General features: G+C 40.9%; 1 protein-coding gene across 3 annotated transcripts in view; it reads right to left on the bottom strand.

Annotated features, from left to right (window-relative positions):
* PLEKHH2 (pleckstrin homology, MyTH4 and FERM domain containing H2) overlaps window positions 1–16947 on the bottom strand; it is a 110818-nt gene that overhangs the window by 8747 nt on the left and 85124 nt on the right. For all 3 annotated transcript variants that reach the window (XM_072742617.1, XM_072742618.1, XM_072742619.1), the window contains 5 exons: window positions 16734–16889; window positions 14804–14901; window positions 7451–7592; window positions 2550–2695; window positions 352–481 (listed from right to left, as the gene is read on the bottom strand). In XM_072742617.1, the coding sequence (XP_072598718.1) occupies window positions 352–481; window positions 2550–2695; window positions 7451–7592; window positions 14804–14901; window positions 16734–16889 (672 nt within the window). The remainder of the gene's footprint in view (window positions 1–351; window positions 482–2549; window positions 2696–7450; window positions 7593–14803; window positions 14902–16733; window positions 16890–16947) is intronic.

Here is a 16947-nt window from a genome sequence, read left to right as displayed (position 1 = left end):
GACAGAGTGAGTGACAGATGGGTGAGAGGCTGCGTGGTCAAAGAGAAGTAAGCGGGGTTCAGCGGTCACCCCAGTCTCATGGTGAGCCTGCTGAGTGTGAGTGACCTACGGTCGGGGGAAGGGGAGTGAAGCACAGGGCACAGATGGAGAGGCCACTCGCTCTCCTGCCCTTTCTTAGTACCCCTTCATTGTTTTCTTTACATTGTTGGGAATTTCCTCATTTCCTTCTTAAAAGCCCACTACACCACACATGGGGGGGCCTGTGGTCTCTGTCGGACTTCACTCAGCTGAACAGGGTCAACTGCACAGGTTAGGGTGTTAATTCTGCTGCTCCCTCCCATTCTTTCTTACTTTCGCAAGAAACAACTTGGCACCAAAGAATGGCCACTTCCTGGCTACGGTCAAATAAATGCGTACACAGTCAGCAGCACTGTGACCCCGGAGGGCCATCCATCTGGTCGACAGTCGCTGGCAGAGCTGCCTATGAAGAAAACAAAAAACAAAAAGGCAAAAGCAAAGACATAAACAGCGCATCATCCTCCCGAGGCAAAGCTCTCCTTGAGCCAATCCTAGGCATGACTGGGCATCGCCCAGGAGGAGCTGTTATTTTCTGATTCCCATCTCACCACTGTCCACCCCTCATCCTTTCAGAACATTCCTTTCCCCACTTTCTCATAGTATTAGTGCTCTCAGCATGACCTAGATTCTCCATCTCCACCCCATCAGGCAAAGTAAAAAAAAAAAAATCTGATGAGAGGCACCAGGATGGCTCAGTTGGTTGAGCACCAGACTCTTGGTTTGGGCTCAGGTCATGATCTCGGGACTGATGTCAAGCCCCATGTCGGGCTCTGCATTCGGTAAGGAGTCTGCTTGAGGATTCTCTCTCTCCTTCTCCCTCTGCCCCACTCTCCACTCACGTGCTCACACACACACATGTGCTGTCTCAGGTAAATAAATTTTTTTTTAAAAGATTTTATTTATTTATTCATGAGAGACACACTCAGAGACAGAGAGAGAGAGAGAGAGAGAGAGAGAGAGAGAGGCAGAGACACAGGCTGAGGGAGAAGCAGGCTCCATGCAGGGAGCCTGATGTGGGACTCGATCCTAGGACTCCAGAATCACACCCTGGGCCAAAGGCAGGTGCTAAACTGCTGAGCCACCCAGGGATCCCCAAATAAATCTTTTTTAAAAAATATGATACACTGGGATGCCTGGGTGGCTCGGTGGTTGAGCGTCTGCCTTTAGCTCAGGGCATGATCCTGGAGTTCTGGGATCGAATCCTGCATTGGGCTTCCTGCAGGGAGCCTGCTTCTCCCTCTGCTTATGTCTCTGCCTCTCTCTCTCTGTGTGTCTCTCATGAATAAGTAATTAAATCTTTAAAAAAATTCTGATAAACGAACATCAAACCTTTCTCATGGGAATAACTTACATTTTAAAAGAAAAGTACAAGACATTGAGACCAAAGAATGAATCCTTAATGGTGGAATTTTATGTGATGCCACCTCTGGCTTGGAGAGATGTTGGCTGCAGGAGGAAGATGCCTTAAATAAAATCACAATGGCAACTGCTCACTCTATGTAGACAACAGACTGATCTTAAATGTTTCTATTTTGGAAAACTCATGGTGAATTGGATTTGCCTCTATTTTTCAACTGAATCAGCTTTTCTTTGTATATTCTGTAAAACCAAACTATTATACCAGTTGAATTTAATTAAAAATGTATAGTAAAAAATCTTGTATAAGAAAATAGTTTGTTTTTATGTCAATTTATTTATAATGAAATACCCTAAGAGGTAAAATGTTTTTGGTAAACACTTCATAAAATTAAACATAGTACTGGCCATTTTTTCCCTTTTATTAGCAGGATTAATTTGGACAAGAATGAATAAGAGCAAATAAAAAGCAGATCTTCTAAATCAAGGTAAATTTTTTTTCCTTACAAGACTATTAATTTTCTTTAAAGATTTTATTTACTTGAGAGAGAGAGTGAGAGCACGAGTGGGAGAGAGAGAGAGAGAGAAAGAGACAGAGCATGACTGAGGGGAGGGGAAGAGGGAGAAGCAGACTCCCCTGGTGAGCAGGGAGCTTGACATGGGGCTGGATCCCAGGACCCTGGGGTCATGACCTGAGCTGAAGGCAGGTGCTTAACTGACTGAGCCACCCAGGTGCCCCCTTAACAACTTTAAATATGGATTCTCCAGTTTCTAGGTCCATCTTAAATTTTAAAAAATCTATAACCTCTTGGGATATTATATTTAAAAATCTTAAGAAAACTGCCATGTATAATAATTTTCATCTTTAAAATTTGAACAGAAGACTATCACCAACAGTCCAGTGTGATTCTATCCTTTAGATTCACAAGTAGGAGTGCCTGGGTGGCTCAGTGAGTTAGACAGCTTGGTTTCCTGCTCCTTACTCAGCAAGAGTCTGCTGGAGATTCTTTCTCTCCCTCTGCCCTTCCCCCCTCCTCACTCTCTAAAATAAGTAAATAAATATTTTTAAAAATAAATAAAAATTTAAAAATGAAGAGTCACAAGTAGTTCCTTACCTTAACTGTTCTTCAGAAGAGTCATCTCTATACCTTTTAGGATAAAATTTTTCTATGACTTGTTTTAGAGTTTGATTTGTTTTGCACTGATTAGTAACATGCCCCGCTGGAGTTGAAAAGGGTCTTTCAAAATCTCCAATCTCCACCTAATTGGAAATCCAAAGAGAAAATAATGGGATATTGAAAAGATTTTTAAAAGTTAGTTTTACTCTTTCTAAACATTCTCTATAATAAATAATATATAAAATTATCATGATTGAGTGATTATTGAATTTATAATCATGCATAGACGCTATTAATAAAATCTAAATTCCATTTGAATTCTAATTTTGGAAAAAAATCTGTAATTCAAACATTTCAATTCCATTTCTACGCAAACTATCCTTTGTAAATGTTGTCATCTAGTAGTATTTCCCAACGGCCGCTAATATTACCCATAACAGCACAAAACACTTTTTCATTTTTAAGGTACTATTTTAACTACCAGTAATAAGGCAAAATAGAGGCTAAAAATAAAATACAAAGTTATAAAGCTATGAGGAGTCTCAAAAAAGTGTTGTTTGTACCTCTTAAGAGTCTCTATTGAATATAATGGAACAGAACTATATTCTCATTACTTTCTTCCTAGATTTTCTCCATAAATGGTTCTGTATCCATCCCCTTATTCTTTATTCTGGGAATAGACCCCTTTATTCCTCTTTCTCCCTGAATGAAAATATGTTCAATCTTTATCTCTATTAATGAGGTACACAGATGCTATTCTTTACCTACCCATCCATTTCTCCATCCACTCACTCACCCACTCATTTATCCAAACCTATGTTGAGTTTCCATTATATGTCAGGCACTATACTACATGGAATTAAATTAAAAAAAAAATAGTTAAGCACAGTTCCCACCCTCAGATTTTACTGTCTAGTAGAGGAGACTGAAGTATAAACAAAGTATTTATACTTGTAACGACTTGTGTCAAGTGCCTTGTATAGGTAGGGTACCAAAGAGGGCTCAAGGGGAGAAATGGAGGGGGAACATTCAGATGAATGTCCTACTGAATGTTTATATCCCCCCCAAAAAAAAAAAAAAAAAAAAGAGCGTTCACATCCTTCCGTTCAGCACTCCCCAACAAGCAGATGGAGGGATCCATCCAGACTGGGTGGGGTCTCCATCTCAAGAGGGCCTTCTGCCTCCAGACAAGCTGTTAGCACAACCAACCTCTGAGATTCTGACCCTTGTGTCTTCTCTTTCCTGGCTCTTCATCTGACTCACTGCTATCTAAAATCCTCATCTGAGCTTTGCCCTTCCAGTGTATTCTATGTCTCTAGGTCTCCGACCCAGTTTCTTGTTGGTTTCGTGGCTTGGCCCGGCTGTTTAGCTCTCATCCCCATCTTCTATCTCCTTCCCTAATTTCTTCACACCAAATACAAGTTGTCCATCGGCTCTTCAAACATACTAAAATCCTTCCCCCAGAGCAAGCTTTTTACTGTCCCCACCTACCACAAGGTTGTACTTAGCACAGCTACCTGCGAAACCTAAGAGCAAGATTTCACCCCCAAGGAGATGGCATTTGGATAAACAATAGTTACAAAGATTGCCATTCAAGGCAACCTTTCCTTTTGGGGAACCCTACAGTGGATCTCCACACTCAGCATCCCCTCTCCAGCACCTGGCATACTATACTGTGAGGGACAGAATGAGCACAGAAATGCTTGCAGAATAATTGAAAATCAATTCACAGGATTCCCAATATGACTCACATCAACATGATGCACTGCCAGACACTATCTACAGTGATTAATGGGTTAGCTCCAAGAATTTCCTGAGATGCAGAATATCAACAGGGACCTTGAGATATTTAAATTACAACTGAAATAATCTTTCGTCTACAGAACTTAGAGTAGTCTATTTCATTTGTCTTCACAAAGACTACTCTAGGAAAAGAGAACAGAGGTATTATTTAACTTTCCTTTCAGAGATGGAGAAATGATACTTTTTAGTTAGCAACATGTTCAGAATTTTCTAGCTGTACATATACTCTTACCTCTCTACTCCTTCCTCAAATTCATCTAAAACATGTTAGAAGTATATGTCTCCAAATTACGTTACAGTTTTTCTTGGAGAAACTGCCTGACAAAATTACAAGTTGAAAGAGGCAGACTAACTTAAATTTTAGTAAAAATGAGAGTGATTATAGACTCTGTTCCTTTAGAGAACTAGAGCCTAGAAGGGCAGGAGATAGGAAATTATACCTAATCCTATCACCAAGAAAATATGTGACCTATTTGTCTTTTCCACAGCTTTTCATCACTTGCAAAAAGAGAACCCTCAGTGTAGCATGAATGCTTTAAATTTTGGATGATCATAAAACTGTTAAAAAAAGTGAACTAAATTATCAACTATTCATTCCTCCAATGAAGAATGGGTGACATGTAAGGCACTGTGCTAGGTACAAAGATGACTAGGGACAGCCCCTGCCCTCAGGGAGGCTATAGTCAGTGATGCAAAGTGGAAACAAATCAGTAATAATAAACCACTGAGGTAAAGATAGTACTGTGCAGGACAGGACAAACACCCCAAGAATTCAGGAAGGTTTCCCAGAATAAGTGACACCAATGATGAGAATTAAGGGATACACTGAAATTAACAGGTGAAGGAATGGGGATCAAGATGTTCCGGGCAGAGCAGACAAACACGTAAACATAAGAGGTAAGAAAAAGTGAGCCACATGCACGTCAGGGAACTGTGCAAGGAACCACAGTTTACCCTTTGGTGGAACATAAAGTTCAAGGCAGGGAATATTAACAGATGATGCTGGAGAGGCACACAGAGCTTAGATCATGATGTTCTTCTGTGTAAACAAAGGGAATGACACGGCTAGCTAGATTCACATGCTTGCTAAATCTCTACCCCAGTTCCTCAGGCTGCCAAACAAACCACCATGGCACAGCTTCCAGGCACAGGTCTTAAGAAAATGGCAGTCTCCACTTCTTGTCTCTCTTGCCATCCAACCGCCATTCTGTGAGGAAGCACATGCAGCCATGTGACAAAGCCATGGGGAGGGGTTCCTGCTGACAGTGCCAGCACAAGTCCCAACTACCAGCTGGAGTCGAGCACCAAACATGGATGTGGAGTCTTCAAATGATTCCATCCTGCAGCCACAGAGTCGCAGCCAGCCTCTGGGTGAGGCCAGCTGATGCCATATGCTGCAGAGACAAGCTGTCCTCACTCATCCCTGCCCAAATTATTATTTTAAGTGATAGAATCTTGGAGCCATTTTTTTTATGTAGCAATAGATAACTGGAACAACCTCTCTAGCATCTGGGTGGAGGACAAATTTGCGGGGGATCAGACTAGAGAAAGGCTCATGAGTTAGAAGTCTGCTGCAGGAGGGATGGTGGTCCAAACCACAGCAGTGGTGGCCAACGTGCAGAGGAATCATGAGGAGCATGTATCTAAGAGTTAAATGGATGGGACATGGTGACTGGTGGGACCGGGTGAAAAGGAGGGTTGTCAGTGATGATTCCTGGACTTGAAGCTTGCATGGGGGACTGCACAGAGATAGTAGCACAATAAGGAGACAGAATGTGAAGGAAAAAGAGAGAAGAGGATTACTTCAGTTCTTGATATGTTGAATTTAAGGAGCCCATGAAAGAAGTGAACTGGAGAGAAAAGATCTGGGAATCAATGACAGGTGGTAGATAAAATAAACTGCGACAGTGTGCAGAGTACAAGGACCGAAAACCTTAGGTATCTGGTATCTAAGCCTTTGTCCCAATGACATATCATAGAGTAGCCTTAACATTTTTCCTTAATTAACCTGTGCACAGACTCAGATGTGGTGGACACTGTGAGTCACCTCTGATGACTATTCTCTCTTTCTTTCTGAGTAATAACAACCTTGAGGGATCCCTGGGTGGCTCAGCGGTTTAGCACCTGCCTTTGGCCCAGGGCGTGATCCTGGAGTCCTGGGATCGAGTCCCGCATCAGGCTCCCTGCATGGAGCCTGCTTCTCCGTCTGACTGTGTCTCTGCCTAACTCTCTCTCTCTCTGTCTCTCTCTTTCATGAATTAAAAAAAAAAAAAAAAGAATGGGAGAAAATATTTAAAAAAAGCAACAACAACCTTGAATTTAGCTGTGCTCCTTGCCACCCAGCAAAGACAACATTTGCTGGTCTCCCTTGTAGGTTGGCAAGGCCATACAGCCAAGTTTTGACCAGGGAGACATAAATGCATGTGTTCTATAACCTCCAGAAAGTTTCTCAAAGGTGAGAGGGAAGACATGCCCTGTTTCAACCCTTCCTCCATCATGATGCCTGGAACTCTTATGTAATAGCTGGAGCTCTGGCAGCTCTCCAGGACCACGAAGAGGACATGCTAGGGAAAGAACAATGGAGAACAAGATAAAGCCCATGCTTCTGATGACTCTGCAGAGGGGCCAGCATGCCTATCTCTCTATGTGAGACACAAATATACTTCTATTTGGATTAAGGCACTATTAATTTCTGTGTGTGTGTTTATAAAAGTCTGAACTTAATCCTACTGATACAACAGGTAAATGAAAGAAAGTGCTCTAACCATTTTAAAGACCTATTCCTATTAGATTACTGAATGATTTCAGCATGGTGCCCTCAGCCCTGCAGCTCTACACTCAAACTCCTTTATTAAATGCAGAGCCTAGTGGGATATTTTCAAGATAATTAAGAAACCAGATTCCATGAAGAATACTGTCTCAATCGACATCATTACAGTTGTCAGCAATTCTGAGTCAAACTGTAATTATAATGCCTGTAAGTTTTAAGGTGTTAATCACAGTAATGTGAATTTAAAGAATTACAAGATATAAATCAACGTAGAAATTAGTATCTTACCTTCACTAAATATGACTCTATAGAACACAGAAGTTACCTGAGCTAAAAGAGCCGCCATTTCTAATGCCAAGTCCTTGTTCAGAGGAAAAAGTCCATTTATTATTTGATCATTTGTCTGATACATTAACAGCAACTTTTCTCTATCAGTCTCTCCACGTGCTTGCATTGAGAAATACAGTCTAAAAAAAGAGAAAATTTTTCATTAAATGGCATCCTTACAAAGGAAGAAAGGAAAGACAACTCCAGGGGACTATTATGGGGTTATTCTAATGTAGTTCCCCAAGTGATACAAACTGAGACCATAACTATTTGTCAGTGATCTCTGTTTCTGTTTCATATAACATCTTCAGCAAATAGAGACAAAGCTGCTTTGAGGTTGAGGAATGCTTCTATGCTATTTTTTATGCCCTAAAATACCAAATCCTTAAGTGCTACTGAGGAAGAATCTAAGGCACTGAGTGAAATTAAATATGCCCTCTCTTGTACAGGATGCTGATGGAACCCTTCATTTCAGTGGGCTGTATAAAAGCAATTTTCAAAACACTCCTGATCTTCCCTAAATAACTTAGACATACCAGGGAATAGAAAATGAAGGTTTTAATTCAAAATCAACATCAAATGGATGGGGGTTGCAGTTTTCTCTGAGGGTCTAAAAGATCTTATTTATACATTTGAATGTTTTGACTTTTTTTTTTTTTTGCCATATCCGGATAAATAGCTTTAGGAGCTCAAAAATAGTCCATGTATTGTTATTATTACTTATTGAAATAAGAGATATCTTTCGTTTGCCTAGGAGGCCTTCAGCAATTCAGTAACCCTCTTTGTTTATTCACTATGCTGCTTCACTATTCAGGAGACCTCTGGGGGCTCCGACTTCAGGCTCCCGACCAGGCACAGAGTGCTGTAAATGCTGTAGATGTTATGTCAGTGGGGTGGGTAAGCAATACCTTGCCATACTTTAAAGATTTATTTGTTTGAGAGAGAGAGCAAGCGAGCATGATCAGGGTGGAGGGCAGAGAGAGAAGGAGAGAATCCTCAAGCAGACACACCCTGAGTGCAGGGCTGGGTATCACGATCCAGAGATCATGACCTGAGTTGAAATCAAGGGCCCGTCACTCAACCGACTGAGCCACCCAGGGGCCCCCTTGCCATACTTTAAGACTGGCAGGACAACAGGGTGGCAGAAAAAGAGAGGTTTAGGGTCCAGCATATGCTAGGTGTGTGCCCAATTGGCTATAAGTGGATTTTCAGCCCCTTTTGTCCCTATACACTTATGGGAGAGGGCACACTGGCATCAGTTACATCTTTCACACAAATTAGCTCCATTGGCAGGGACTGAGGGTGGTAGGTCGGAATCTCAGGGAAGCATGGTGGGTGTACTCTGAAAAGCTCTTCCTTCTGATGCTTCTGATAATTCTTCTAACCACCACACTTCGGAATCACTGGCCAGGCAGTCAATAAGCTTGGTCTCCGGAAAAAACAAATTGTAAGCCCTACTCATCTGTGACTCCTTGATGACAAATTGTTAACTCATAGAAGACTATGGCTGGGCAACAGAAACAGATTCTAAATTCAAAATGCTATCAGCAGAATGATATAAAACAATGAGAATAAAGTTTAAGATGAAAGCCCACTCTTATTGGTATAGCTTATTTCTCTACTTGAAGTTAAGAACTATGTCTTACTTGTCACTGTAATCCACTGAGATTTAACTAAGATTTTTTTTTTAAGATTTTATTTATTTGAGAGAGAGAGAGAGAGAGGGAATGAGCAGTGGGGAGGGGTAGAGGGAAAGGGAGAAGTAGACTCCCTGCTGAGCAGGGAGCTCAACACAGGGCTGGAGCCCAGGACCCTGAGATCATGACCTAAGCTGAAGGCAGACACTTAACCGACTGAGCCACTCAGATGTTCTCAACTAAGGTTCTTAATAAAAGCTTGAATTGGTAATATAGTTAGGAGGGGAGAAAAAAGAACTGAACCAGGTGTGCAAATCACTGCAGGCAAGAAGAGCTAAAGTGCATTTTCTATTCCTTCTAGAGTGCTGCAAAGATGGAACCTGGGAAGGGGAAATAAAGCTCTCTAAGCAAAAAGAGAAAAACCATCCTGGACACGCATATAGGAAGACAACATGCAGAATCGTTGACTCAAGCCCCTAATGAAACAGTTTGGGCTCCAACAACCAGACTTGGAGAGAATGTGGAGAGGAACCAAAGAGTCACAAAAATGATCACAGGGATCAGAAACTCAAATCCACAGTCTTTAACAGACAAGGTGCCAGAGGAATGTGATATGAGTGTCTCAGATATGATGAGCTTCTAGGCACTCCTCAGTTCTAAAGAGATCTGCAGCAGAGGAAGTAGGCTTTTTTTTTTTTTTAAGATTTTATTTATTTACTCATGAGAAACACAGAGAGGAGACGGAGAGAGAGAGAGGCAGAGGGAGAAGCAGGCTCCGCACAGGGAGCCTGACGTGGGGCTCAATCCCGGGTCTCCAGGATCACACCCTGGGCTGAAGGCAGCGCTAAACCGCTGAGCCACCCGGGCTGCCCAGGACGTAGGCTTCTGTCCCCAGGCAGGGCCAGAGGCAGACAGCAGGGGTATTTGCAAATGTCCACCTCTGTCATCACTATGAGGACCAGTTCTGCTTCTGAATGTACAGCACTGCTGGGGGCCACTTTATCTCCCACTGGCTTTGTATTTCATTCCTAGGAGCATGTATTTCCTACTGTTATCTTTCTCTTCCTCTTGTCCACTTACTTCCTTGACTCTCCATTTACCTTCTCTTCACTTCTCTGTCCACTGTGGTCTACTGATGACACTACTGAACGGCAGTCGTGACCACCCCGCCCTTGCCTGCTGCCTACAGGTACCACCTCAAGTCATCTGCTCAGAAGGCACCACTCTGCAAAGCCTTCTTCCATATTCCCAGTACGCTTTGTACATACACATGTCATATTCGTGTTAAGAGCTAATATGGGTGGGCATTTACTGTGTGGCTGGCTTTAATTTGGATTTACATTTGCCGACACTTAGTCCTTTAGAAACACTAGAAATAGATACCGTTTGTGTTTCCATTTCATGTAGAAGGTTTCTGAGGCACAGAGATGCTAAGTAATTTGCTCAAGGCCACACAGTGAGTGGGACAGCCAGGATTCAGACCCAGGCAGCTTCTCTCCAGAGCCTCTGTTCTTCACTACTGTGCTCTACTGTACTTACAGGATTAATTACACTGTGAAGATTTCACATCTGTCTCTCCCTGTAAACTGTAAGATTCTAAAGGGTAGGGGAGTTCTATTCACCGCTAAATCCCCGGGGCTCTGACAAGGCCTGGCATTGGTACACACTGAGCAGATGTTTACTGCATGAATGGGTAACTGCATGAATGGTAGTCAGAATTGCTCACTACAGGAATTATTTGCTCAAAAAGATGAAAAATCCCCTTCTGCAGCCTTGGGTAAGTGACTTAATAGTCTAAAGATGCAGTGTCCTCATCTGTAAGGTGAGGATAATAATAACACCTGTCTCACTAGGGTGCTGTTAGGATTATATCAGAAGATGCATAGAAAAAAAAAAAAGAAGATGCATAGGAGGAGCTCAGCACAGGGCCTGGTGTGTGGTAAGTGGTGAATAAATGTTGGCTATTATTATTACTATTAGTAGTATTAGGATCCTCCTCTAGAAGTCTATAGAATCGCAAGTCTCTTTATCCTGGATTTTTTTTTTTTAACAGTACCAACAGCCTTTATTGTTTGTAACAAGAAGTGACAGAAGAGAGAACATAACAGGTCTGGCTCCAAGGGCAGCTCCAAAGACCTACCCTGTTTCTGTCCCCCAAAAGTCCATTCTGGAAACTTTTTTACTGTGAACACAGCTGGAAGAAATGGGATAAACTAGATGACCTGTCAAGATGCTTCTTGGCTTAGGAGCCAACAGATAGAGGTGCTAAAGGTGGCAGAGATGGCAATGTTTGCCTATGCTCCAGAGAAACAGTGATTACAAAGGACTACTGAAAAATAATCTCTTATTTCATGCTTGGTGGTGGTGGTGGGGAGATAGGAAGAGTAGTCTTCTTCAGGGAAAGACCCTTGCCAGTTTTGTTTTGTTAAAAACGTGTCTTGACTTTTGCAGTTTCAAACATAAGAAACCAAATTGAATAAGCAGCTTACACATAAACAGAACTTAAACATTAGTTTCCAAATGGTTGCCTATGAAAACAAGTTCAAATGCTATTAATTAGACCTTTAACCTCCAAATCTACATAATTGAAATTCCATTAACTTATTAAACATAAATACAAATTCCAGGATAGAAAGCTGGCATCCAGTTTTACTTACTATGGTGTTGCCTGACAGATAAAAAATCAAATCCTTGGACGCATGATAGGTCACAGCCAGTTCCTCTCCTGTGTCACTGGAAATTAGGGCTCATTGTCTAAGCTATTTATATACACATGCGAAGCTCAACTGTATTTAGAAACGCAGTACTTTCTCATAGCTGTGGCTATGCAGACATTTCAGACTTCTGTTAAAAATTAAACCTTTTGGTTGAGGTTTTTTTTTTTTCTGATGTCAAAGATACTGCTGTGAGGCTTTTTTTCTTTTTCTGACAAGCACATCTTTATTATGTGTTACTCAAAACTCTCTTTGTCCTTTCTAGTGGCTTTTGCTAGACTTGGAGTATTATTCTTATCTGTGGTTCAGACTACCTTTCTCCGTTTCACCCAAGTTTAATCTGGGTTCCAACCATAGCCATCACAGACAGAATTAGCATGTATAAAAGCATTCATAAGGTATGCACTATTAGGGATCGTCTTAGACATGGAAATAATTCCATTTAGTTCCAACAAAACCAAGCCAGAATTCCTGAACCTCTCTCCATAAAGATATATAGCAGGTCAGGTCCAAGAGCTGGCTTTCTTCTACCAAAAGTAAGATTAAGAGACAGAGCAGCAATGGGGATCTCCAGATCAGTGCTTCTCAAAGTCAGCACACATAAGAACCACCTGTTATGTCCAGAGATTCTGTTTGACTCAGTAGGTCTGAAGTGGGGCCTAATAACTTGCATTTTTTTTAAAAGATTGGTTGACTGATTGATTGATTTTAGAGATAGAGAGGGAAAGCAGAGGAAGAGCAGAGGGAGAGGCACAAGCAGGCTCCACGCTGAGCACAGAGCCCTAGCAGGGCTCAATCCCATGACCTTGAGATCATGACTTGAGCCAAAACCAAGACTGAGCCACCCTGTGCCCCTAATTTGCATTTCTAACGTGTCTCCATGGGATCCTGAAGCTGCAGGTCCAGGGCCCACACTTTGGGAACCACTGCTCCAGCAATCACAGAACTAACACCAAATCATCTGAAAGGTCCAGCCTGCTATTCTTGCCAGTCACCAAAGGACCACAGATAAAGGCTGCCATCAGTGTAAATAGGTTCTTCCAGGAGTAGATTCTATTAGATTTCCAGGATCTAAGAAATCCTGCGTGTCTCCAGGAAGCAATTTTAAAACCTTAAACACCAAAGCTTAACAATCATTATTCAGAATTCTTGCAAATCACCATAGTTCATGAGCCCCTGAATAGAGAAGCTCCAATGGCTCACAATTATAATTTATTCAGATCAAAGGAATCCTTTCAAATAGTGGGTAGCCTTTAGCAGCTGTCTGTATAAGAGGAGTCCACAATATGAATGCACCATATTTATTTAACTGTTCCCTTATTACTAAACATGTGAAGATCTGGGATGTACTGGAATGAGAATTCACATTTGTGGGTATTTCTGTGGGACAGATCGTTAGAAAAAGAAATCCCTAACTGGATCAAAGGCAATCATATTCTTTATGTTATATAGTATCTTTACTTCTTACACTCCAATTTTAGGCCTATGAACGTCTTCCAAAAGTTGGCCTCTGGGGCAGCCCGGGTGGCTCAGCGGTTTAGCGCTGCCATCAGCCTAGGGCCTGATCCTGGAGACCCAGGATCGAGTCCCACATGAGGCTCCCTGAGTGGAGCCTGCTTCTCCCTCTGCCTGTGTCTCTGCCTCTCTCTCTCTCTCTCTGTCTCTCATGAATAAACAAAATCTTTAAAAAACAAAACAAAACAAAACAAAAAAACAAAAGTTGGCTTCTGAAGGAAGTAACTATTAAATCAGTAATTCTACCAGTAATTCTCTAGTCTGATATTTTAGATTCCTTATTTTATGTAGTAAAAGAGCCACATAAAATCAGCAAAATACTCTATTTTTTTTGTACAATTAGTGTCACCTGGTCAGTGAACACTGTTTACTAAGTACTACCTTCTGCTAATACATGGAAGAAAAGAAGGTATTCAGGAAAAAAAAAAAAAGAAAGAAACAAAGAAAATCTGGTTTCTGATCATATGCCAAAGTATATTAAAAATGTATCTGTTGGGAAGATATGTGCTCCAGGCCCACTGGCTTTTTCCTAATTCCTGAAACCCTCTGAGCAGCTTCTCTCTACAGACTTTGGAACATCCTTTTCTACCCATTTCCATGGTCCACTTCCAGCCCCCTTCTGGCCCCTTCTCACCCAGGCATAAGCCTCACTCCCTCAAAGAAGCTTCTCGATGCCTCCCTCTAGTCTAGGTCAGGCTGCTGCCTATATGCTCTTACAGAACCAAACTCCTCTCTTTCAGAGAACTTAATGTGTAATTATGTATTCATTAGAACTATTTTATGATTAACAATAGTCTTCGTCACTAGCCTATAGATTCAAAAGATCAGGGACTTTTTGTTTGCTTTCATTACCATTTTATCCAGAGTACCTAGCTAGCTCATAGTTGAAGCTCAATAATTAGAGAGAGAAAAAAAGAGAATATGAAAGGAGAATAAATGAGTATGTAACTTCTAAAAGACATGAGTAAACAGAACAATTTCTTCTTTTTCTTTTTTCCTTTTCAGTTTTGTTTATTTAAGTAATCTCTGTGCCTAGGATGGGGCTCAAACTCCAACTCTGAGATCAAGAGTTACATGCTCTTCAGACTGAGCCAGCCAGGCGCCCCCAGAAATATTTCTTCTTACTATATATCTTTCAGTAGGATATTTAAGTATTTATTTAGTCTTTATAAAAAATGTAATGCTAAAGAAATTTTTGAAAGTGAAAAAAATTCATGCTTGTAGTGACCACCTTAAGAGAGCAGCTATTCTTTCTTATAGTTTTTTCCTGGTCTTTATCCAAATGCATATCATTATAAAATATAGCCATGACTAGAGCTAGAAACAAAATTTTATGTGACAGTTTCTTCTTAGTGAAGTAGTTTCCTCTTACAGAAAAACGAACAAATAAATATTGCAATCAGCATAGCTTTCACTAGGAAACTGTTGGCACATGATATGAGCATAATGGTACACACTTTGGCGTTTAGATACGGCATTACACACCTGTTTTTGTAAGTTAGACGAACAGTTCTCGTACCTTCCCATTTCCCAGGTTGCTGTTCTTTGGAGGCCTGCTCCCACTTAGAAATGATGTCACATATCTAGGAGGCAAGTAAGAAATGGAGATTTATAGCAGTTCTCAAATCAGCATTTTTTGAAGACAAGCATGTCTGCAAACTGAAACGTTCCATGAAATTAACATCATCAAACCAAATGGACTGAAGCCTTTTGTTTTAAGCTTCTGTGCACTCCTGGTTTTCCATTTAGTTATAAATTGCTCTTTGGTTTACTTATCCCCTCAGACATCCATTAACTTTGGGCTGTGGCCATGAATTTTTTACTCAAAAAAGGAATCTTAATGAAAGACTGCATGAGACTGGAAATAAGAAGATTCCAGGAATTTTTTCATAATTTAATCACTAAAGAAGCAACTTTTCCACCTTCTGAGTTTATAAAGACTGGAATAACCAAAGTTATCTCAAAGAAACTTGAAATATAATCTTAAGATGCTTTGATTGGGAAAGAATAAAAATCCCTCAGGAATCAAATAAACGTTTGCTTGTTTTTTTAACAGGTCATCCAGAGAATTATAAATAAAAGTTTTCAAAAATATGTGGGAAGCAGTTATTCAGCAAAGCCCCTAACGTTTACTCAGCTCAAGTCAACCAAAAAGACTAGCTTATCTTCTTGATTAATTATTAACAACAGTGCTCTAGGAATATGTGTCTCAAAAATTTACATTTGAATGTGCTGAACTGAATAGGATATACCTGGAGCAAAGGAGAAAAAGACATTCCTTTATCTAGGTTTCTCAAGATGCAGCCACACATGCAGGTGGCTAGGGGTGGGGGATGGGGAGCAGGCAGGGAGGTGGGTAGCACCTACTAAACAACATTCCTATGAGTTTCAACAGGCTTCTGTAGAACCCCTTTGAGTGCTAACAGGCCGAGCTGCAAGACTTTGGTAGTTCGAGGAAAGTACTGACATTTCATGTCCTCTAAACTTGTGGGATCTATTACTAAGATCCTATTTCTTCTATTCTGCCCCAAGTCTGTTATCTTCAAATCACAGAAATACCTTCACCCCACAACAAGGTGCTGATTCCCAAGAGCAGTCAAGGGCCACAACAAGTAAGAAAATGGTCCTGATCTAGTTTTAGTTGTGTGATTTGGTGGAAGTCGTTTTCTGCTCTACAGCTTCCTCATCTGCAAAATAAGAGGGCCTTTCCTGTTAAGGTTCCTATGGTTCTGTATTCTTATAGTCCTAATCGTTATCATTGCTAGATGCTAACTTTATTAAAGTCATTTACTATGACCTAGAAAAGATTTTTAAAAAATCTTCCAAATTTCCACCTTTGCTCATGATTTTCCTTATGTTTACAATTCCCTCTTTATTTCCACAGGTCCATTTTCCTACACGTCCTTGGAAGTCCGTTTTCCAACTGAACTTAATCTCTCCATCTGTGGAACACTCATAGGACGATTAAATCATTTAACACAATTCTGGCTTAAATTTATCAGTGTATATGGCTGTTCTTCCCCAGGTAGATTACAAATTGACTGTGGACAGGGACTACTTGTGGTCTTTCTCTGCATTCCCTACGAGGGCCAGCCCAGCTCCTATAATGGGTAAGTAAATACTGCCTAGTGAGTGAATATAATAAAAAGCTATTTTACTAGAGTTTCTATACCTCTTCTCTTTTAGCCTAGTAGGGTATTAATGCTATTATCAATCTTTCTCCTGTCGCAACATGGAGCATGGTATGTGTGTAGATTGTGTTTGAGAATTCTATGACCTCAACAATTTTTTTTTGTTGTGCAGACTAGATTACTTAAAATTTGTGAAACCTCTTGAACTGAGTTTTTTGCAAATAGCAAAAAGTAGCTGCTTTACTGTTTGTTGGGTTTGCCTTCTTAAAAGGAGTTGGCTTCACCTTAATGTTTCCTTGAAGACAATGCTCTAAATCCTGGCCAGAAGGATCATCGGTGAATAATGCAAAGCCGGACTGTGTTGGCTTCCTCATTCCTGTATCCTGGTTCAGAGTGTTCAAAAATTCTTCCACTGTGGTAGATGCATCAAATCCAACTACCTAAGCAGAAATAACGAAGTTGTTCTTTTAATTAAAAAAATGTACATTTCAAACTTAA

The sequence above is a fragment of the Vulpes vulpes genome, chromosome 16 (assembly GCF_048418805.1).
Source record: "Vulpes vulpes isolate BD-2025 chromosome 16, VulVul3, whole genome shotgun sequence".
Taxonomy (NCBI): Eukaryota; Metazoa; Chordata; class Mammalia; order Carnivora; family Canidae; genus Vulpes; species Vulpes vulpes.
The sequence above is the reverse complement of the archived record's forward strand: the minus strand, read 5'-3'. Positions and strand labels throughout refer to the sequence as shown.